At 46.8% G+C, this 23,112-nt stretch overlaps 2 protein-coding genes across 7 annotated transcripts in view; both read left to right on the top strand.

Moving 5' to 3' along the window:
* LOC137436754 (syntenin-1) overlaps window positions 1-23,112 on the top strand; it is an 881,728-nt gene that overhangs the window by 204,762 nt on the left and 653,854 nt on the right. The gene's annotated exons all lie outside the window — the stretch shown is intronic.
* LOC137436467 (uncharacterized) overlaps window positions 13,734-23,112 on the top strand; it is a 43,439-nt gene continuing 34,060 nt past the window's right edge. The window contains exons 1-2 of one of the 2 annotated variants that reach the window (XM_078786787.1): window positions 13,734-13,969; window positions 14,885-14,944. In XM_078786787.1, coding sequence (XP_078642913.1) covers window positions 14,928-14,944 — 17 coding nt within the window. In that variant the 5' untranslated portion in view covers window positions 13,734-13,969; window positions 14,885-14,927. The remainder of the gene's footprint in view (window positions 13,970-14,884; window positions 14,945-23,112) is intronic. The other variant, XM_078786786.1, reaches the window with a different exon arrangement.

Raw genomic sequence — 23,112 nt, 5'->3', positions numbered from 1 at the left:
AAATATTCTACATGAGGAGGGGTTCCTATGGTGAAAATTTCTTGCCCATCAGACCAACAATTGCTGAGAAAAAAAATTCACAATGATCGATACGTGTTGTATTACTCGTACCCGACTGCAAAGTCGCAATGAGCCGGCGAAGCCAAAGCCCCTTGCCACTATTTTACCCATCACTATGGCATCAGTAGGTTAGGTAGTTGGTAGTAGGTAGGTGTAGTCGGTACCATACCTAGTTCAAAATGACACCATTTACATTCTGGATGAGATTAAAATTTATAAAATTTCCTTCTTGATTAATTCGGTGAATTCCGTCTCAACTTCGGATATTTCCGGCCGTGAAAAACTATACCCTACGGCCGCGAGATTTCTAAAAAATAATTCTTCTTCAATTTTAGAATATTTGACGCCGTTTTCAGCGTCCGAAACGTGGTCATAAGCTTTTTAGAAATAATCTTTTCAAATGCTCGAATCTCATTGGTTCCGGTAATTGGTGACGATTTTCGTTGAAGATAACCAGGGCCCGTGTGGGCCCGGGGAACGAGGTTGGTCTTAAAGTATTTTAATTACAAATTAGAGGTGCATAGGATTGTGAATCAAACAAAGACGGGTGAAACAAACTCCTATTGAACTTTTTCGCAATTTTTTTATGCATATTTTCGCATCCGGACGATGGCGGCCTCCATTGAGTGATTTGGTTTTTGAATTTTTTTTTCAAATGCTCGAATCTCATTGGTTCCGGTGTTTGGTGACGATTTTCGTTGAAGATAACCAGGCCCGTGCGGGCCGAGGTTGGTCTTAAAGTATTTTCATTACAAATTAGAGGTACATAAGATTGTGAATCAAAAAAAAAAAAAAAAAGACGGGTGAAACAAACTCCTGTTGAACTTTTTTCAATTTTTTATGCATACTTCCGCATCTGCAAGATGGCGGCCTCCCTTGAGCGATTTGGTGCGTCAAAGCTTCGAAATTCTCAAGGGATCCAGCAAAATCTGGCTTTTCAACATAATACGTACGCGTTCATTCACAACACCGGCTTCGCTGGCTATGACGTCATAACGAAGGCACCGATGACATCATTATTAACATATCTTATTCCCCAAGGGGAGTACTTGACAATGAGCCATATTTCAATTTTGTTATGGAGCGGTTTTGGAGATATAGAGGTACAACTTTTTCCGATTTTTTCCAAGATGGCGTCTGTACCACGTGACCTATGACATTATAATTATCATTTAAAAAATTCTAAAGGAGGAGCCGCACATATTCTGAAAATTTCGTGTCCATCGGACAAACAGTTGCAGAGGAATTTTTGTTTTATACACTGATCAGATCAAGCATTGTACTTGTCGAATTATGACGTCATAATTAAGGCACCGAGGACATCACCATCAGCATATCTTATTCCCCATGGTGAGTACCTGACAATGAGCCATGTTTCAATTTTTTCCATTGAGCGGTTTGGTAGTTAGAGGTGTAACGTTTTTCCATGATGGCGTCTGTACCACGTGACCTATGACGTCATAATTATGAATAAAAAATTATAGAGGCGGAGGCGCTTCTTTGGTAAAATTTCGTTCTCGCTGGAAATTCTACTAGCTGGATCCGGATCCGGATCTTCACCAAAATTGAATCGATTCTTCACTGTCAGACACACAACCTGTCCAACACGTTTCGTCCAAATCCGTCCATAACGTTTTGAGATATCCTGCTATATGTTGGTTTTAGCCCCATCTCTCAATGGTGAAGAATCACTTAAAAAATTAAATAATTCTCATGTCCAAATCCATATTCATATCTTCACCAAAATCGAATCAATTCTTCTTTGTCACACACACACACACACACACACACACACACACACACACACACACACACACACACACACACACACACACAACCTGTCCACCAAGTTTCGTCCAAATCCATCCATAACTTTTTGAGATATCCTGCTAAGTATAGTTTTTGGCACAGTCTCCCAATGGTGAAGAATCACTTAGAAATTCTAGTAGCAGGATCCGAATCCGGATCTTCACCAAAATCGAATCGTTTCGTCCTTGTCACATACGCTACATCTCTGCCAAATTTCGTCCGAATCCGTCTTCAACTTTTTGAGATATCCTGTTCACAGACAGAGAAACAAACAAACAGACAGAGATGAAAACATAACCTCCATCCACCTTCTGTGGAGAAGGTAAAGCTTAACTGTGTTCATCGACAAAAGGAATATTGTTCTCCACAAAAGGGTAATTGTGTTCATCATCACCCAATCAGCAAACAGTAAATCATCGCTTGGTTATTATTTACAAAACAATGAAACACACCTGGATGAGGATGCACACACAACTCGTGTTCTATTGGTGGATAAAATGACGTTTTAAAATCCTTTTATTACTCATTTATTGTGTTGTTGGCAGAATGGTGGCTGGGATGACACCGTCTATAATTATTGCACATCGGATTTTTATGTGAAAAAAGGAAAAATATTTTTTCACATAAAACGGCTTTTTTGTGCGCAAAAAAATTATTTTGTTATTTTCGGAGAAAAAAAATATTTCGCCCTTTTTCGGGAAAAATAAAATAAAATGACCTGTTTGGTTGAAAATGTCTGGCAACGCTAAAAAAAATTAGGGAATTTTTCGAAATTTTAAACTGCGATCGAAATTTTTAACTGCGATCGATCTCAAAAACAAAACGTTGCGTCCACTTGCGTGCGTTGCATCCCCAGCGTGTACAGCAGTGAGGTGGTGTACTACAGTGAGAGAGTGTACACAAAGTGTGAACAAGTCTCCTATCAAGATGAGTGCTGCTCTTCGTGACAAGTGGCTGAAGGCATTCAATGCTGGCGGCGATGGGGCCACCTTCAAGTACGTGTCGAGTGACACGGCTTTCTGTCGAGCTTGTGAAAAGACTTTCCGGGCGAAGCAGAAGTCTGAGCTGGCCCAACATGTCCGAGGAGACCGCCACAAGAGCAACTTGGCCTTGAAGAAGAAGAGGACGGTCACGCAAGCCACCATGGAGGACTTTGGTGGCGGAAAGAGGCACAAGTGCGACGTCGTGGCCCAGGAGCTGTGCCAGGCCATGCTGGCCGCTGGCATCCCATGTTCGAAATTGGAAAACCCTGCCCTCCGGTCGTTCCTGGAGAAGCACATCACTCTCCAGATCCCCGATGAAAGCTGGATTCGAAAGCACTACCTCGACAAGTGCTACGACGAGGCCTTGGCGGGGATCCGTGCCGACCTCGGACAGCAGCCCATCTGGCTGTCCGTCGATGAGACGACCGATTCGGCAGGTCGATATGTGGCCAACATCATCGCGGTACGCTTGTCCAAGGAGGGGTACTTTCGTCCCCACCTCGTCCAGTGCATGTTTCTGGAGAAGACCAACTCCGGGGAGATCGTGCACGCAGTCAATGACACGCTGCGCTATCTTTGGCCTGATTTCAAGCCGGAGTGCCTCAAGGTCCTCGTCAGCGACGCCGCGGCCTATATGATCAAGGCCGGCCATGCCCTGAAGGAACTCTTCCCGGACTTGCTGCATGTGACTTGCGTTGCCCACGCGCTCCACCGTTTCTGCGAGACAGTCCGAGAAATGTTCAAGGACGTCAACGACCTGATTGCCACGACGAAGAAGGTGTTCGTCAAAGCCCCGTCGCGTGTTGTCCTTTGGAAGGAGCTGCAGCCCAATCTTTCTCTCCCCCCGGAGCCCATTCTGACTTGGTGGGGGACGTGGATCGATGCCGCGGTGTTTTACGCCGAGTACTTCGAGGCCGTCAAGGACATTGTGGACCAGCTGAACGATGACGACGCGATGGCAATCCGGAGTGCCAAGGACCTGTTCGGAAAGGCGGACATCAAGCTCAGTTTGGTCTTCTTAAATGCCCACGTGCCGTTCATCCCGAAGATCCTTAAGCAGCTGGAGGAGGCCGGCATGGAGCTGGCCAAGGCCTTCCAGCTCCTTGATCAGGCCAAGGAGGAGCTCGAAAAGATCTGAGGCTGCCGTAAGGAGATCCTGCTCACCAAGTTCAAGGCGGTGCTGCAGCACAATCCCGACATTGGTGTGCTGAGGACAGTGGCTTTGATCCTGGATGGAGATCAGCACGGATCTGAGGTTGGTGTGCCGGCTGGAGTCAAGCTTGCCGACATCCCCCTCTTGAGGTACTGCCCCATCGTCAGCGTCGACGTGGAAAGGTCCTTCTCCGTCTACAGAAACGTCCTCACCGACCGCCGACACCGCGTCACCAAGGAGAACATTACCAAGATAATGATTTCAAACACCTACTTTAACCGTTCCTAAAAGGGTCTTGTCAATTTCTTCTAGCGTGTACAGCTAGAAGCTAGCGTGTACAGATTCCTCTACTTATCAAACAATGCGGTTGCAATAAAGGTACCTGAACGTCATTTTTTACCTGTCTACTAGCCCAGAGTGCTTAATGTTGTGCAGGAAAAAGCTTACCATTTTTTGTTCTTTTTTTGACTGATTTCTGAAAAACTTGGCAATAATAAAAAATGAATAAAACGGGGGAAAAAAATATTTCGGGATTTTTTCACGTAAAAAAAAAAAATTTCTGCTTTTCAAAACATAAAAGGCCTATTTTCTTAACATAAAAATCCGTAGTCTAATAATTATCATACTATTAATTTGCAATTGGTCACTCGCTTTGACACCAATACGAAAAATTATTTCTGACCCTCGACAAAATTACAAATATTGAACGAACTGTTTCACATGGAGCACCTCACCACCATTAGAGCATTTAAATTGCACCATGTGGGAGAGTCCCTTTTACCTTGTGTGTGTCTGCAGGAATGGACTAAGCTCTGGAGGAGTGGTGACTGCGGCCCCCCCTCAGGTAACTTGTCTCTGGCAGCCGGTGGTGTCTGGAATTGGAAATCCGTTGGAGGGGCGGTCTGTTGGGTGACCAGTGGGTATGGAGACCCCTGGCGACCCAGAAGAGGCTATGAGAGCCTGAGGCCAAGGGAGCCTGGATGTTGCGGAAACTCTCCCTGGCAGGACGTACAGCTAAGGAGCTGTTTGGCTGTCAGGGAATGAGAGGAGGCTGTGTTACGATTGTGGGGGTAAACGATGAAATACCTTAGTCGAGATAGAATCGTGTCGATTAGCATGCTCCAAGTGGTGTGAAGACGCCATCTCAATGTATGTAAGTAGGCCATCTGTCCGGGTAAGAGCGTTTGCATGTCGCCATAAGGGGCGTGGCTTTGTGCTAATTATTTCTGGGGCTTAAATATTACTTCCCCAGTGTGTAATTTGCCTCCTGTGGTCTTCCCTTCGGTTTTATTACATTCGGCCAGCCAGGAAATTGAGGGCTCAGTAAAACGACTATAACAAATGGCTCATTCGCTCAGTGCCGCCAAGGCCGACAGAAGCAGCATTTTCACCTAAGTCCCACCTCGCGATCGCAGATGTCATCCGAACATTCCGGAGCAAAGATTGGACTCCACCCCCTGATGACTCGTGACGTTTTTTGTGAAGTTTCAATGGAGTTGTGGTTGTTGGAGGTTTGTGGTTGGTTGTCCCCAGCCTTCGTGGTTGGTGGAGGCACGATGGGATGATTGAGAAAGAGCTCGGTGATTGGACAGAGTGTGACGTCAGCGTGGAACATTCGAGAGCTGAAGGAAAGAGAAGCTGTCTCCCCATCTTGGTCTCTTCCGTGCTGGCGTTCGTTGGAGACGGTCGCATTTCCCTTGTGTGCTGGCTTTCAAGAGAACGGCTGTGTTCGCATTTTCATCATTGTTCTGGCTTGGTCGCAGGCGGTGGCGCATCTTTGGCTCGTGTGCGCTTATGGAAAGAGACTGAACGGGAGAGGCAGTCGGCATCGCGGGAGGGGCCTCACGTTGGGACGTCGGGGAGCCCGACTCCGCGCAATTTTAGTGGTCTTCCTGTGCGGTGGTTTGGAGGCGACGAACGACAAGCAAGCCTTACCAGCCATTTGGGGACGCAAAACTGCGTACCGGCCGATAACCAAATCATTTTATTTTCATTAGCTTTTCCCCTTGTTTGTATACGAGTCTGAGTGGAGACGTCCCTCATTTAGGAATTTTAGTTTACCTCACCTTTCGTTGTCTTTTACATTACTGTAAAAAAATTTATATTTGTTGAATTTTACTTTCTGTCATGGTTCATTTCTATTTTGTGGGTTCGGAATAACCCTGCGTGTTTCCAATCAGATAAGGCCTCGAACCTTCCCGCGCGCGTTTAAAGATAATCCAGCCAATTTCAAAGTACTCCTCTGAGTTAAAGCTCGTTCCGGCTATCCATCAGCTCGGTGATCTTAATCCCCGATGCGACAATATCATTGGTCACACCACCATCTCTTATCTTCCCCCATCCAAAACCTTGATCTTTTCTACCCCCACTAATTCACCCCAGATTCACCTTGTTTGAAATTCCAACTTCTTTCCTGGAAGTCCTGGCAATGTCCATATGTTTAATACCTCTCCCACCCCCCCCCCCTTCCCATGCCTCCCACCAAAGCCCTCTCCCTCCTACAGTTCTCTTGATGTCTCCATGTCTCTCGGTCCCTGCTCTCAAATGTTGTGTTTGTGTCCTTCCCCCTCTCTCTAACGCTCCCGATGTTATTTGTTTTATGTGTCTGTTTGTCTTTCTGTGTGATTAATGTTCGCTCTTTCACGAGCCTCGATCTTGTATACAAAAAGAGAAAAAAAAAAAAAAAAAAAAAACTGGTGTGGCAACCATATTGGATTGAAGGGAAATATTAAATAATTATATCTCTTAAACTGTGTACCCCATCGATGCTAAATTTTAAAATATATCATCTAGCACCATTGTTGCATATCGTTTGAAAATGATGTCGTCGTAGGTCACATGGTTTGGCAGCCATCTTGAATAGAAAAACAAACCTTGTCCTATCAACACGAAATTTCACAAATGTGATCCCCGGCACATGCATATGCAGAGTTTACATTTTTGTAAGGTCATATGTCACGTGGTGTGGCAGCCATATTAGCTTGAAAGCCGAAATTAAAAAAAAAAATCCATTGTCTGAAACCGCTTCACCGATCGATGTGAAACCTGTCCTGGCTGGTGAAAATGTGATACTTGAAAACAGCTAAAGGGATTTAAATCAAACTTCTTTATTTTTAGGACAGTGAACGAGGGCATCTACCTGTTTTGGGACTATGCGGAGGCATATTGGCAACACAGTCGCATTGCTCCAGTTATTATTAATAATAATAATAATAATGCATTTATTTTATATAGCGCTTTTCAGGAAGCCCAAAGACGCTTTGACAGAGTGCAAAACATAATGCATAGAAACATTATTAATTATTAATTCAAAACATTATTAATTCCCAGTACTCATTTTACCCCGTGATCGACCATTGGTGCTATTATTGGTAAACACCGTGTTGATCTGTTTTTATTTGTCCTCTGTTTCAAGCAGATCTCAAGAACAAACATCGATTCATCATTCAGGATTTAATGAACCAGGTTCTGTCAGCACCTTTCACAAGCATCGCCATTCCGCCATGAGGATCTGCGCATGCGTACCCGCCTCATGTACTGCACACCATCCGAGTACTGCACCATCCCCTTTCCTTCAATCAAAGGGACACAATCATTACATTTTTTGACTCATTGACGGACATGTTATTTTCTGTTTCATCACAAGTTATTCTTGCGTTCAAAATGTCGATGTGCCGAGCTTTTACCTGTTCCAATCGCCGAGAAATTTGTCACCAGAACTCCATACCTGCCAACCTTTTTTGAAAGAAAAGCGGAAGGCTGGCGTGTGACGCTAGTCCCGAGGGGGTTCGGGGACATGAGCCCCCGGGAAATTTTCCAAAAAATGAAGCAAAATGGTGCAATCTCCTGCATTTTGAGACCACAGTTAGCTGAAATATATCTAGACAACTCTTGTATGGTACTGTTCTCTATTGCGTTCTCATCTTGTGTAATACTGCGCATTGTTATTTGCATATTCTGTATCTATTATCTTATTCTAATATCTACCATCGCTTTCTTTGTCTTGCAGATTGATTGTTCATCGTTGTTGCTAATAAACCTGCATTCAATTGATACATTCTTGTTTATGAACAATCAACTCATCTGAAGATGCCTGCTGCAGTCTGCCCCTTCCCGAGCTGTGTCTACGTTACTGACAGCACTGACAATGCCGTTGCTGCTATCCAGCTCTCCATCCACGCCATGACTCACACGTCCATTGCACCAGCCAAACCGGACAAAGTCAGCCGTCCTCGTATCCAAACCGGCGGTACCAGCGAAGATTGGCAATATTTCACCAGAAGATGGGATGGTTACAAGGCAGCGACCCAGATAATCGGCAATGATGTTCGCGTTCAACTCCTTGAATGTTGTGATGATAATCTACGACGTGACCTCCACCGCAGCAACCCACGCATTGAAATCAAGGACGAGGCAGCTATACTACAAGCCATTCGGTCCCTTGCTGTCCGAGAGGAGAATACCATGGTGTCCCGCGTAAACCTCCACAACATGCGACAGGACCGAGAAGAACCAATTCGTACCTACGCAGCCCGTCTGGCTGGTCAAGCTGAGATCTGCAAGTTTTCTGTTGTATGCTCATGCAATCCCCCTACTGATGTCAACTACACCAAGGACATGGTTCGCGATGTCCTATGTCGGGGACTCGCCGATCAAGATATACAACAGGACATTCTCGGCGATCAAAATCAGAACATGAGCTTGGAGGAAGTTCTCATTTTCGTCGAGGCCAAGGAAGCAGGGAAACGTTCCCAGAATGCCTTGCTCGATAGTGAAGGCGCTCATGGCGCAAGCCAATACAAAAACTGGAAGAACAAAAGAGCCCTGATCACTACCGACAAGCAGGCGGCCATTTGTAGTTATTGCGGCAAAACTGGTCATGGCAAACAGCCGAACATCGACCAAAGGCGTCAATTCTGCAATGCCTACGGGAAAACATGCAGTAAATGCGCCACTCGCGGCCATTTTGCACATGTCTGCCGGGGAGGCACGAAAAAGGCGGACAACAAACCTACGGACAAATCAATGGATGCTCATGATGTGGAAGAAAGCAGCCAGGTCCACGATCTCCTCTGCTCTGTCACGGAACGAGAAACGGCCATTTGGAAGCCGCAAATTAAAAGGGCCATGGCCACCTTGTCAACTCCACTACACCTCGACCACCATATATTTGACCACCTCTCTGGCTGGACCAAGAAGAAGTCTCAACCACAGCCGTACATAAAACTCATAGCACGGATCGATAAGGAATCTTATGACCATTTCGGCCAGCCACTGTCATCCCGACCAAAATCGGCCAGGCTCCAGGCCATGGCCGACACTGGCTGTCAAAGCTGCCTCACAGGACTTAATATTTTCCACAAACTCGGGCTGCGTAATGAAGACCTGTTACCTGTCAACCTGAAGATGAATGCTGTTAACAGTGGAAGGGTCCGGATTATCGGCGCCATGCTCCTACACCTGTCTGGTTGCACAGCCAATGGCGACATTATTGAAACCCGACAAATCTGCTACATCTCACCTGACACACGGAACATGTATCTCAGTCGTGAAGCATGCGTCGATCTAGGCCTCGTGTCTAGTAGCTTCCCAACCATTGGCGAATCCAACACAGTTGGTGCTGCAGTGGCAGCAGTTATCGATGCAAATTGTAACTGCCCGGAAAGATCGCTTCCCCCTACACTGCCTACATCTATCCCATTTCCGGCCACTGACGAGAACCGAGAGAGGCTGGAGAAATGGCTACTGGAGTACTACAAAAGCAGCACATTCAATGTCTGCGAACACCAGCCACTACCCCACATGGAAGGTCCGCCTCTCACACTGATGGTTGACCCCGAGGCAACACCAAAAGCGGTGCACACCCCAGTGCCTGTCCCCTTACACTGGCAGGCAGAAGTCAAGGCTGGTATCGATCGCGACATCAGGTTAGGGGTCCTGGAACCGGTGCCAATTGGTGAACCAGTGACATGGTGCAGCAGAATGGTCGTCTGTCCAAAGAAGGATGGGACCCCACGGAGGACAGTTGATCTGCAACCACTGAATGCGCACTGCACACGTGAGACCCACCACACCCAGTCACCCTTCCATCAAGCAATGGCGGTGCCACATAACACCAAAAAGACGGTAACAGACGCCTGGAATGGCTATCACAGCGTTCCAATCAGAGAATGTGACCGCCATCTGACAACGTTCATCACACCATGGGGCCGATACCGTTACTGCACCACTCCCCAAGGTTACATCGCTTCAGGTGATGGATACTCCAGACGATTTGACGAAATTGTATCGGACTTCAAAAACAAGTCCAAATGTATTGATGATACCATCATGTGGAGCGACACATTGGAAGAGAGCTTTTTTCAGGCATGCAACTGGCTCGACCTGTGCGGCCGTAATGGGATTACGCAAAATCCGACGAAATTCCATTTTGGTCAGGACACGGTCGAATTCGCTGGATTCGAGATCACCATGGACAGTGTACGACCATGCCAAAGGTATCTCCAAGCGATACAGGACTTCCCCACACCAAAAACAATTACTGACATTCGCTCCTGGTTTGGGCTAGTCAATCAGGTAACATACTGCTTCAGCATGACCGAGAGGATGCGACCTTTTCGGTACCTCCTAAAACCATGCACCCCCTTCTACTGGGATGCAACACTACAATCCCTATTCGAAGAATCAAAACGACTCATCATATCTGAAGTCGCAAATGGGGTCCGGATCTTTGACAAGGAACGGACAACATGTCTCGCAACTGACTGGTCGAAGGATGGGATTGGCTTCTGGCTCCTCCAAAAACACTGCAGATGCCCTGGTGAAACCCCACAGTGCTGCCCCGATGGCTGGAAAATCACCCTTGCTGGAGGCCGCTTCACCCATGCAGCGGAGTCGCGCTATGCTCCGATAGAGGGTGAAGCTCTAGCAGTGGCGGACAGCCTGGAAAAAGTAAAGTATTTTGTGTTGGGATGCAAGAACCTGATTATTGCCGTCGATCACAAGCCCTTAATCAAGCTTCTTGGTGACAGACGATTAGAGGACATCCATAACACGCGGCTTGCCAACTTGAAAGAAAGGACCCTAGCATATCGTTTCCGAATTATCCACATCCCGGGAAAACGACACTGCGTACCAGATGCGATTTCACGACATCCGTCGGGTGCCAGACCATCGGAACGACTGCCACTGGTGGATGACATTTCCTCCATTATGGATGTGGCCACATCGACTACACTAAGACAGCACACCTTGACTGGGCTGTGGACCACAGATGACGACACTGGCATGGAAATGGCTATTTCTATGGCAGCCATCAAGACACTCGATTCTGTGCGGTCCGTCACTTGGGACGATGTTCGGGACGAAACAGCAAGTGACACTCAGATGCTGCAGTTACTCAATTCTATTGAGCAGGGTCTACCTGCCAGTCGGGACGATTTCCCTGTGTCCATTTTGGAATACTTTCCCTTCCGTGAACACCTCTACACTATTGATGGCATAGTGGTCTACAAGGGGAGGATTATAATCCCACCGAAGCTACGGAAGCTTGTCCTTGAGAATCTTCATGCTGCTCACCAAGGAGTCACGGCTATGACCACCCGGGCCAGCAGCTCGATCTTTTGGCCTGGAATCACTCCCCAGATTCATGAGATGCGCAATCGCTGCTCACACTGCAATCGGATGGCCCCATCGCAACCAAGCGCTCCACCTACAGCCTCAGCTGAACCTGCCTACCCTTTCCAGTACGTTTGTTCAGATTACTTTCATCACAAGGGTCGGAGTTATTTGGTCACCGTTGATCGTTACTCTAATTGGCCAATCATTCAGCTAACAACTGGCGGGGCACAAGGCCTAGTGAAATGTCTGCGGTCGAACTTCGCCACTTATGGTATCCCCGACGAATTGGCATCTGACTGTGGGCCAGAATTCACGGCACATGACACCCAAGACTTCTTGCGTCGGTGGGGCGTTAACCATCGGTTGTCATCCACTGCCTTCCCACACAGCAACTGTCGTGCCGAGATCGCAGTCAAAACATCGAAAAGATTGATCACCGATAACACTGGTTCCAATGGTGAACTAGACACTGATCGGTTCCAACGTGCAATACTCCAGTACCGGAATGCACCGGATCAGGACACTAGGTTGTCTCCAGCCATGATCATCTTCAAGAGGCCAGTCAAGGACTTCATACCCATCATCCCAGGCAGATACTTGCCATCGGACACCTGGCGGGAAACACGCAACAATCGTGAGGAAGCTTTGCGCATTCGGCATGCCAGGGAGATCGAAAGACTCTCTGAACACACGACAAAGCTACCTCCACTGGCCGTCGGGGACCATGTCCGGATCCAGAACCAGACCGGCCTGGAACCACGAAAATGGGACCGGACCGGAACCGTGATTGAGGTAAAACAATTCGATAAATACGTTGTCAAGGTGGATGGCTCCGGAAGAATCACTCTCCGGAATCGTAAGTTCCTGCGACGTTTTACGCCTTTCAGCATGACAACCCCCACTACGACTGGCAAAAGTGGCATGCTGCCAACCGTTATGCCAAGTGTTATGCCAATCGTACCGAAATACTTAATGTCTGGTACCCAACCCATCGCCGCTCCAAGAGTCTGTCTCAATCCTGTTACCACTCCCCAGAAGGGTGAACCCCAACATGTCATTGCGCCGGGCTTACCATCACAGACACTCCGCTCCATCACCGCGATGACACCACCTGCGAGAGTCGCTAACCAACCACATGTGCAGACCACCGCCACACCTCCACGGTCACTGCCTATTTCTGCCCCCTTGACGGTTCGGGTGATGATGGACCAGCTGGAGGGGACTCCGGCGTCGGACAGGGCGATAGCGAACCACCCACCGGAGACTCCCACAATGGACCAGGAAATTACGAACTGCCCTCAGAGGACTCCGACGATTGATCGGGTGGTGACGGGCCGCCCGAAGCGAATTATCAAACCACCAGCCCGATTCAATTCAGAAGAATATCAATTATAAACTCATGTGATCCTTTTTCTCGGTCTCCAGTTTCGTTCTATTCTGTGTCACAATTGAACGTTTTTGGGAAAGGGAGATAGACAACTCTTGTATGGTACTGTTCTCTATTGCGTTCTCATCTTGTGTAATACTGCACATTGTTATTTGCATATTCTGTATCTATTATCTTATTCTAATATCTACCATCGCTTTCTTTGTCTTGCAGATTGATTGTTCATCGTTGTTGCTAATAAACCTGCATTCAATTGATACATTCTTGTTTAATATCAACATATTTTTCGAGTGAAAAAGAGAAAACTTGGGTGAAAATGAGTGTAGGGTGAAAATATTTGCACTTGTTCAAACCTGTCCAGACGATTCGTTTGTAGCATTCCGAATGGGTGTGAGCAGAAATTTATGAGGATCGAGTTACGTGGAAGTGCATTGGATCTTATTAAAGATTTTTTCATTCCCACATCATGAAAACGAAATTTGTGTGTAAGTGACATGCCTCTGGTCAACCAAAGATATTTTCGATTCTGATTTAACATTTCATTACATATTTCCTCACCCCCAATAAATGGAGGGTTGAGAAGAAGAAGAAGAAGAAGAAGTTGGGTTGCAGAGGAAGAAGAAGACAATTGCATTGAATCTGCCCTGGCAACGCCGGGTATTTCAGCTTGTAACACATAATACAGAAATTAATTATAAACGAAGAGTGCGAAACAATTGGTTAAGAAACGAACTCGAAATTAAATACCATTTTTGTATCCAATTCGAACTGACAAGAAACCGTTTTTTATCGTGACGTCACAAAACGGTGGAATCACGATTGTCGTGTCGCATTGTCGCATTGTTGTCACACAGTTGAAGTTTTTTCGACATGATGCGGCAGCAAGTCTTCATTCTCGCTTTGCTCTCGTCTTTATTTTTGACATACTACCTCGGCTATCTGACAAAACTTCCACAGGTGAGTTTTAAACGAGTAGGAACATTCAGCTGCACCTTTTAAATAATTGAAACCTGGTTAGCTTGACGGTTCAAGGTGGCTGGCGAGCGATCTTAGGGTCTGATGTTCGAGCCCTTGTCGTGCCGTTGACGTAGCACCAGGTGTGTTGACTCACCTCATCATCCTTCCGAGGTCGGCAGAATGAGTACCAGGTGACTGGGGTAATACGCGAGGTTGTTCATCGAGGGATCAAAGACACACCACGGTGGAGTTTGCGATTACACTTTGGTGGCGGGAGTAATGCATTCGATCGTGTGTGTGTGTGTTCGTATGTATTGTATGTGTGTTCGTATGTTCGTGTGTTTGTGAACAAGATATCTGGAAAAGTTCTGAACGGATTTGGATGAAAGTTGGTGAGATGATTGCCCTTGGGATAAGGAAGAATTGATTAGTTTTTGGTGAAGCTCAGCATCTTATTCCGGATCCAGGAAGTTTTTGGAAGGATTTTTTTTTACCATTGGAAGATGGGGCTCAGCAGCGGCCACCCACGGCGGGAGTATGCGCTCTACTGAGTGGCATTCTCGTTGTATAATAGTTTACCATTATAGTTTTACCATTATAATACTTAGTTGTTTGTTGCAGGTATCGATCTTCAAAATGTGCCCAGGGTTTCTGGACCACTCTGTACATACATATATATCTTTTTAGTTTTCTTTTTCTTTTTTTATTAAACTGCGAATACATGAATAAATAATGTAGAGACAGGTTACATGCTATGAACTGCGACTACGCAAAACTCATAAATGCTGGGACTGCGAATGTTGAGGCCTGACTGCATTTCACTTCACCGCTGTGACGTTATCGTCAACTTTCACGATGAATTTGTCCAATCCATTTTGTCTGATCGACCACATTATGTGTCTGTCTTTCATTCAGAAATTACAAGGATGTACCGAGGACATCTTGGAAAAGCTCGGAAATGTTCTTTCCATTCAGGTATGACGTCATGTAGTTCTGAAGACGTGTGTGTAAACATATGTGCACTTCCCAGCTGTGACCATCGTCAACATTCACTCTGAATTTGTCCAAATGCTTTTTTCTGATCCAACATCTTTCGTTATGGCCATTTCTGTCATACAAAACATAATGGCATATTCCAACACCATCTTGGATAGGCTCAGAAGTATTCTTCCCATTCACTAATAACATCAATTAAATGAACAGGTATCTGTGATGGAAAGTCGGTAACTTGAGTGTCTCAACTTGTGAAACTGAACGTTTTTTAAATCCTCCACTCCTTGGTGTAAAATGTTTGAAAAATAAAAAAGTTGTTGTTTAAACCTTGAACCACCTGGTTTTCACCGGGAGAGATCAATCGGAGCAAAAATACATAAATTCATATGCAGATTTTATCAAGAGAACGATGCAGACTTCCGTTTCTTCGACCGACTCCTCTCCGGCCTTGCTCCCCCAGCTCTCTCTGTGCTCTGTCCCCCAAATATTCCTGCAGGTCGCACAAGATCTGCCAGCAACCCTCTGATGGTCAAACTGCCGAAATCTCGGCTCTCTGCTCACCTTCACTCTTTCATTCCTCTTTTCTCCCGCCTCTGGAACAAACACCCACACTCCCTTCGATCCCACTCCTCCCTCCAGGTCTTTAAAACAGCTGTTCACCACCATCTCTTATCTTCCCCCATCCAAAACCTTGATCTTTTCTACCCCCGCGAATTCACCCCAGATCCACCTTGTTTGAAATTCCAACTTCTTTCCTGGAAGTCCTAGCAGTGTTCATATGTTTTATACCTCTCCCACCACCCCTTCCCATGCCTCCCCCCCCCCCCCTCCCAAAGCCCTCTCCCTCCCACAGATCTCTCGATGTCTCCATGTATCTCGGTCCCTGCTCTCAAATGCTGTTTGTGTCCTTCCCCCTTTCCCCATCTTGTCTACCATTCCCGATGTTAAATGTTTTATGTGTCGGTTTGTCTTTCTGTGTGATTAATGTTCGCTCTTTCATGAGCCTCGATCTTGTATACAAAAAAAAGAAAAAAAAAGAGGGGGCGTGGCTACAGCCCAATGTGACGTCACAGTTTTTGTCCGCTGTCACAATGAGAATTCCAACAACAGAGAATTCTTTAGACAAATGAGTGTGGATAAACGTCATTCGTGGATTGGCGCGGACAAGACATGTGGTTTATTCACATCGTGGTGTTTTATTACGGTGTACGGCGGCAACTCCACCGACCGCCATTTTAATTTATATGCCGTTCAGGCCGAACTTGTAATACATCACATTCATCGTGCGCTACCTTGACGTTTTTCATTCAGTGTGAAACACAAACAAAGCGATTGTTACAATAAATCATCAAATATCGAAACTATCGACGTTGCGGATCTTCCAATGACACTGTAAGTATAGACCAATGACACTGTACGAATAGACCAATGAGACTGTACGTATAGACCAATGACACGGTACGTACAGACCAACGAAACTGCACCAACTTAGGTTCATTATGAAAGCGGTTTGTGTATTATTTCAGAACCCACGATTTAATCTCCTTAAACTCAAAACTCTGCTCTTGTGACCTTTTTCTCTTGACGAGGAGTTCACTGTGGGACGTTTCACGACTTGTCCTGCATACCTTTTCTGCCATGCTGGTATGTTACTTGTAGGTCTAGGTAGTTGCACAGTCTGTGGTACGCTGCTTGTAGGTGTAGGTAGTTGGACAGTCGCTGTGGTATGCTGCTTGTTGGTGTAGGTAGTTGCACAGTCGCTGTGATATGCTGCTTGTAGGTGTAGGTAGTTGCACAGTCGCTGTGGTATGCTGCTTGTCGGTGTAGGTAGTTGCACAGTTCTCTGTGATATGCTGCTTGTAGGTGTAGGTAGTTGCACAGTCGCTGTGGTATGCTGCTTGTAGGTGTAGGTAGTTGCACAGTCTCTGTGGTATGCTGCTTGTAGGTGTACATAGTTGCACAGTCTCTGTGGTATGCTGCTTGTAGGTGTAGGTAGTTGCACAGTCTCTGTGGTATACTGCTTGTAGGTGTAGGTAGTTGCACAGTCTTTGTGGTATGCTGCTTGTAGGTGTAGGTAGTTGCACAGTCTCTGTGGGATGCCCGCTTGTAGGTGTAGGTAGTTGCACAGTCTCTGTGGTATGCTGCTTGTTGGTGTAGGTAGTTGCACAGTCGCTGTGGGATGCTGCTTGTATGTGTATGTAGTTGGACAGTTCTGCTGTGGTATGCTGCTTGTTGGTGTAGGTAGTTGCACAGTCGCTGTGGTATGCTGCTTGTAGGTGTAGGTAGTTGCACAGTCTCTGTGGTATGCTGCTTGTTGGTGTAGGTAGTTGCACAGTCGCTGTGGGATGCTGCTTGTTGGTGTAGGTAGTTGCACAGTCGCTGTGGTATGCTGGTTGTATGTGTAGGTAGTAGCACAGTCGCTGTGGTATGCTGCTTGTAGGTGTAGGTAGTTGCACAGTCGCTGTGGTATGCTGCTTGTAGGTGTAGGTAGTTGCACAGTCGCTGTGGGATGCTGCTTGTTGGTGTAGGTAGTTGCACAGTCGCTGTGGTATGCTGGTTGTATGTGTAGGTAGTTGCAAAGTCGCTGTGGTATGCTGCTTGTATGTGTAGGTAGTTGCACAGTCGCTGTGGTAGGCTGCTTGTATGTGTATGTAGTTGGACAGTCGCTGTGGTATGCTGCTTGTTGGTGTAGGTAGTTGCACAGTCGCTGTGGTATGCTGGTTGTATGTGTAGGTAGTTGCAGAGTCGCTGTGGTATGCTGCTTGTATGTGTAGGTAGTTGCACAGTCGCTGTGGTATGCTGCTTGTAGGTGTACGTAGTTGCACAGTCGCTGTGTTATGCTGCTTGTATGTGTATACTTGGACAGTCGCTGTGGTATGCTGCTTGCTGGTGCAGGTAGTTGGACAGTCGCTGTGGTATGCTGCTTGTTGGTGCAGGTAGTTGCACAGTCGCTGTGTTATGCTGCTTGTTGGTGCAGGTAGTTGCACAGTCTCTGTGTTATGCTGCTTGTTGGTGTAGGTAGTTGCACAGTCGCTGTGGTATGCTGCTTGTTGGTGCAGGTAGTTGCACAGTCGCTGTGTTATGCTGCTTGTTGGTGCAGGTAGTTGCACAGTCGCTGTGGTATGCTGCTTGTTGGTGCAGGTAGTTGCACAGTCTGTGTTATGCTGCCTGTTGGTGTAGGTAGTTGCACAGTCGCTGTGGTATGCTTGTCGTATGTGTAGGTAGTTGCACAGTCGCTGTGGTATGCTGCTTGTTGGTGCAGGTAGTTGCAAAGTCGCTGTGTTATGCTGCTTGTTGGTGCAGGTAGTTGCACAGTCGCTGTGGTATGCTGCTTGTTGGTGCAGGTAGTTGCACAGTCTGTGTTATGCTGCCTGTTGGTGTAGGTAGTTGCACAGTCGCTGTGGGATGCTGCTTTTATGTGTATGTAGTTGCACAGTCGCTGTGGTATGCTGCTTGTTGGTGCAGGTAGTTGCACAGTCGCTGTGGTATGCTGGTTGTATGTGTAGGTAGTTGCACAGTCGCTGTGGTATGCTGCTTGTATGTGTAGGTAGTTGCACAGTCGCTGTGGTATGCTGCTTGTTGGTGTACGTAGTCGCACAGTCGCTGTGGTATGCTGCTTGTTTGTGTATGTAGTTGGACAGTCGCTGTGGGATGCTGCTTGTTTGTGTATGTAGTTGGACAGTCGCTGTGGGATGCTGCTTGTTGGTGCAGGTAGTTTTACAGTCGCTGTGGTATGCTGCTTGTATGTGTAGGTAGTTGCACAGTCTTTGTTGTATGCTGCTTGTAGGTGTGGGTAGTTGTACAGTCTCTGTGTTATGCTGCTTGTATGTGTAGGTAGTTGCACAGTCTGTGTGGTATGCTGCTTGTAGGTGTGGGTAGTTGTACAGTCTCTGTGTTATGCTGCTTGTATGTGTAGGTAGTTGCACAGTCTTTGTGGTATGCTGCTTGTATGTGTAGGTAGTTGTACAGTCTCTGTGTTATGCTGCTTGTAGGTGTAGGTAGTTGCAGTCTCTGTGGTATTCTGCTTGTCGGTGCAGGAAGTTGTACAGTCTTTGTGGGATGCTGCTTGGAGATGTAGGTAGTTGGACAGTTTTTGTGATATGGTGTTTGGATATGTAGGTCGTTGTACAGTCTCTGTGGGATGCTGCTTGGAGGTGTAGGTAGTTGGACAGTTTTTGTGATTTGGTGTTTGGAGATGTAGGTCGTTGGACAGGCTCTGCGTTATGCTGCTTGTATGTGTAGGTAGTTGCACAGTCTCTGTGGTATTCTGCTTGTCGGTGCAGGAAGTTGTACAGTCTTTGTGGGATGCTGCTTGGAGATGTAGGTAGTTGGACAGTTTTTGTGATATGGTGTTTGGAGATGTAGGTAGTTGGACAGTTTTTGTGATATGGTGTTTGGAGATGTAGGTAGTTGGACAGTTTTTGTGATGTGGTGTTTGGAGGTGTAGGAAGTTGTACAGTCTTTGTGATATGGTGTTTGGAGATGTAGGTAGTTGTACAGTCTTTGTGGGATTCTGCTTGGAGATGTAGGTAGTTGGACAGTTTTTGTGATATGGTGTTTGGATATGTAGGTCGTTGTACAGTCGCTGTGGGATGCTGCTTGGAGGTGTAGGTAGTTGGACAGTTTTTGTGATTTGGTGTTTGGAGGTGTAGGTAGTTGCACAGTCGCTGTGGTGTGCTGCTTGTAGGTGTAGGTAGTTGGACAGTTTTTGTGATTTGGTGTTTGGAGGTGTAGGTAGTTGCACAGTCGCTGTGGTGTGCTGCTTGTAGGTGTAGGTAGTTGCACAGTCGCTGTGGTATGCTGCTTGTAGGTGTACGTAGTTGCACATTCGCTGTGGTATACTGCTTGTAGGTGTAGGTAGTTGCACAGTCTCTGTGGTATGCTGCTTGTAGGTGTAGGTAGTTGCACAGTCGCTGTGATATGCTGCTTGTAGGTGTAGGTAGTTGCACAGTCGCTGTGGTATGCTGCTTGTCGGTGTAGGTAGTTGCACAGTTCTCTGTGATATGCTGCTTGTAGGTGTAGGTAGTTGCACAGTCGCTGTGGTATGCTGCTTTTAGGTGTAGGTAGTTGCACAGTCTCTGTGGTATGCTGCTTGTAGGTGTACATAGTTGCACAGTCTCTGTGGTATGCTGCTTGTAGGTGTAGGTAGTTGCACAGTCTCTGTGGTATACTGCTTGTAGGTGTAGGTAGTTGCACAGTCTTTGTGGTATGCTGCTTGTAGGTGTAGGTAGTTGCACAGTCTCTGTGGGATGCCCGCTTGTAGGTGTAGGTAGTTGCACAGTCTGTGGTATGCTGCTTGTTGGTGTAGGTAGTTGCACAGTCGCTGTGGGATGCTGCTTGTATGTGTATGTAGTTGGACAGTCGCTGTGGTATGCTGCTTGTTGGTGTAGGTAGTTGCACAGTCGCTGTGGTATGCTGCTTGTAGGTGTAGGTAGTTGCACAGTCTCTGTGGTATGCTGCTTGTTGGTGTAGGTAGTTGCACAGTCGCTGTGGGATGCTGCTTGTTGGTGTAGGTAGTTGCACAGTCGCTGTGGTGTGCTGGTTGTATGTGTAGGTAGTTGCAGAGTCGCTGTGGTATGCTGCTTGTATGTGTAGGTAGTAGCACAGTCGCTGTGGTATGCTGCTTGTAGGTGTAGGTAGTTGCACAGTCGCTGTGGTATGCTGCTTGTAGGTGTAGGTAGTTGCACAGTCGCTGTGGGATGCTGCTTGTTGGTGTAGGTAGTTGCACAGTCGCTGTGGTATGCTGGTTGTATGTGTAGGTAGTTGCAGAGTCGCTGTGGTATGCTGCTTGTATGTGTAGGTAGTTGCACAGTCGCTGTGGTAGGCTGCTTGTATGTGTATGTAGTTGGACAGTCGCTGTGGTATGCTGCTTGTTGGTGTAGGTAGTTGCACAGTCGCTGTGGTATGCTGCTTGTAGGTGTAGGTAGTTGCACAGTCTCTGTGGTATGCTGCTTGTTGGTGTAGGTAGTTGCACAGTCGCTGTGGGATGCTGCTTGTTGGTGTAGGTAGTTGCACAGTCGCTGTGGTATGCTGGTTGTATGTGTAGGTAGTAGCACAGTCGCTGTGGTATGCTGCTTGTAGGTGTAGGTAGTTGCACAGTCGCTGTGGTATGCTGCTTGTAGGTGTAGGTAGTTGCACAGTCGCTGTGGGATGCTGCTTGTTGGTGTAGGTAGTTGCACAGTCGCTGTGGTATGCTGGTTGTATGTGTAGGTAGTTGCAAAGTCGCTGTGGTATGCTGCTTGTATGTGTAGGTAGTTGCACAGTCGCTGTGGTAGGCTGCTTGTATGTGTATGTAGTTGGACAGTCGCTGTGGTATGCTGCTTGTTGGTGTAGGTAGTTGCACAGTCGCTGTGGTATGCTGGTTGTATGTGTAGGTAGTTGCAGAGTCGCTGTGGTATGCTGCTTGTATGTGTAGGTAGTTGCACAGTCGCTGTGGTATGCTGCTTGTATGTGTATACTTGGACAGTCGCTGTGGTATGCTGCTTGCTGGTGCAGGTAGTTGGACAGTCGCTGTGGTATGCTGCTTGTTGGTGCAGGTAGTTGCACAGTCGCTGTGTTATGCTGCTTGTTGGTGCAGGTAGTTGCACAGTCTCTGTGTTATGCTGCTTGTTGGTGTAGGTAGTTGCACAGTCGCTGTGGTATGCTGCTTGTTGGTGCAGGTAGTTGCACAGTCGCTGTGTTATGCTGCTTGTTGGTGCAGGTAGTTGCACAGTCGCTGTGGTATGCTGCTTGTTGGTGCAGGTAGTTGCACAGTCTGTGTTATGCTGCCTGTTGGTGTAGGTAGTTGCACAGTCGCTGTGGTATGCTTGTCGTATGTGTAGGTAGTTGCACAGTCGCTGTGGTATGCTGCTTGTTGGTGCAGGTAGTTGCACAGTCGCTGTGGTATGCTGCTTGTTGGTGCAGGTAGTTGCACAGTCTGTGTTATGCTGCCTGTTGGTGTAGGTAGTTGCACAGTCGCTGTGGGATGCTGCTTTTATGTGTATGTAGTTGCACAGTCGCTGTGGTATGCTGCTTGTTGGTGCAGGTAGTTGCACAGTCGCTGTGGTATGCTGGTTGTATGTGTAGGTAGTTGCACAGTCGCTGTGGTATGCTGCTTGTATGTGTAGGTAGTTGCACAGTCGCTGTGGTATGCTGCTTGTTGGTGTACGTAGTCGCACAGTCGCTGTGGTATGCTGCTTGTTTGTGTATGTAGTTGGACAGTCGCTGTGGGATGCTGCTTGTTTGTGTATGTAGTTGGACAGTCGCTGTGGGATGCTGCTTGTTGGTGCAGGTAGTTTTACAGTCGCTGTGGTATGCTGCTTGTATGTGTAGGTAGTTGCACAGTCTTTGTTGTATGCTGCTTGTAGGTGTGGGTAGTTGTACAGTCTCTGTGTTATGCTGCTTGTATGTGTAGGTAGTTGCACAGTCTGTGTGGTATGCTGCTTGTAGGTGTGGGTAGTTGTACAGTCTCTGTGTTATGCTGCTTGTATGTGTAGGTAGTTGCACAGTCTTTGTGGTATGCTGCTTGTATGTGTAGGTAGTTGTACAGTCTCTGTGTTATGCTGCTTGTAGGTGTAGGTAGTTGCAGTCTCTGTGGTATTCTGCTTGTCGGTGCAGGAAGTTGTACAGTCTTTGTGGGATGCTGCTTGGAGATGTAGGTAGTTGGACAGTTTTTGTGATATGGTGTTTGGATATGTAGGTCGTTGTACAGTCTCTGTGGGATGCTGCTTGGAGGTGTAGGTAGTTGGACAGTTTTTGTGATTTGGTGTTTGGAGATGTAGGTCGTTGGACAGTCTCTGCGTTATGCTGCTTGTATGTGTAGGTAGTTGCACAGTCTCTGTGGTATTCTGCTTGTCGGTGCAGGAAGTTGTACAGTCTTTGTGGGATGCTGCTTGGAGATGTAGGTAGTTGGACAGTTTTTGTGATATGGTGTTTGGAGATGTAGGTAGTTGGACAGTTTTTGTGATATGGTGTTTGGAGATGTAGGTAGTTGGACAGTTTTTGTGATGTGGTGTTTGGAGGTGTAGGAAGTTGTACAGTCTTTGTGATATGGTGTTTGGAGATGTAGGTAGTTGTACAGTCTTTGTGGGATTCTGCTTGGAGATGTAGGTAGTTGGACAGTTTTTGTGATATGGTGTTTGGATATGTAGGTCGTTGTACAGTCGCTGTGG

Source organism: Myxine glutinosa, chromosome 11 (assembly GCF_964187855.1).
Source record: "Myxine glutinosa chromosome 11, kmMyxGlut1.1, whole genome shotgun sequence".
Classification (NCBI taxonomy): domain Eukaryota; kingdom Metazoa; phylum Chordata; class Myxini; order Myxiniformes; family Myxinidae; genus Myxine; species Myxine glutinosa.
This window is presented reverse-complemented; position numbering and strand designations above follow the sequence as displayed.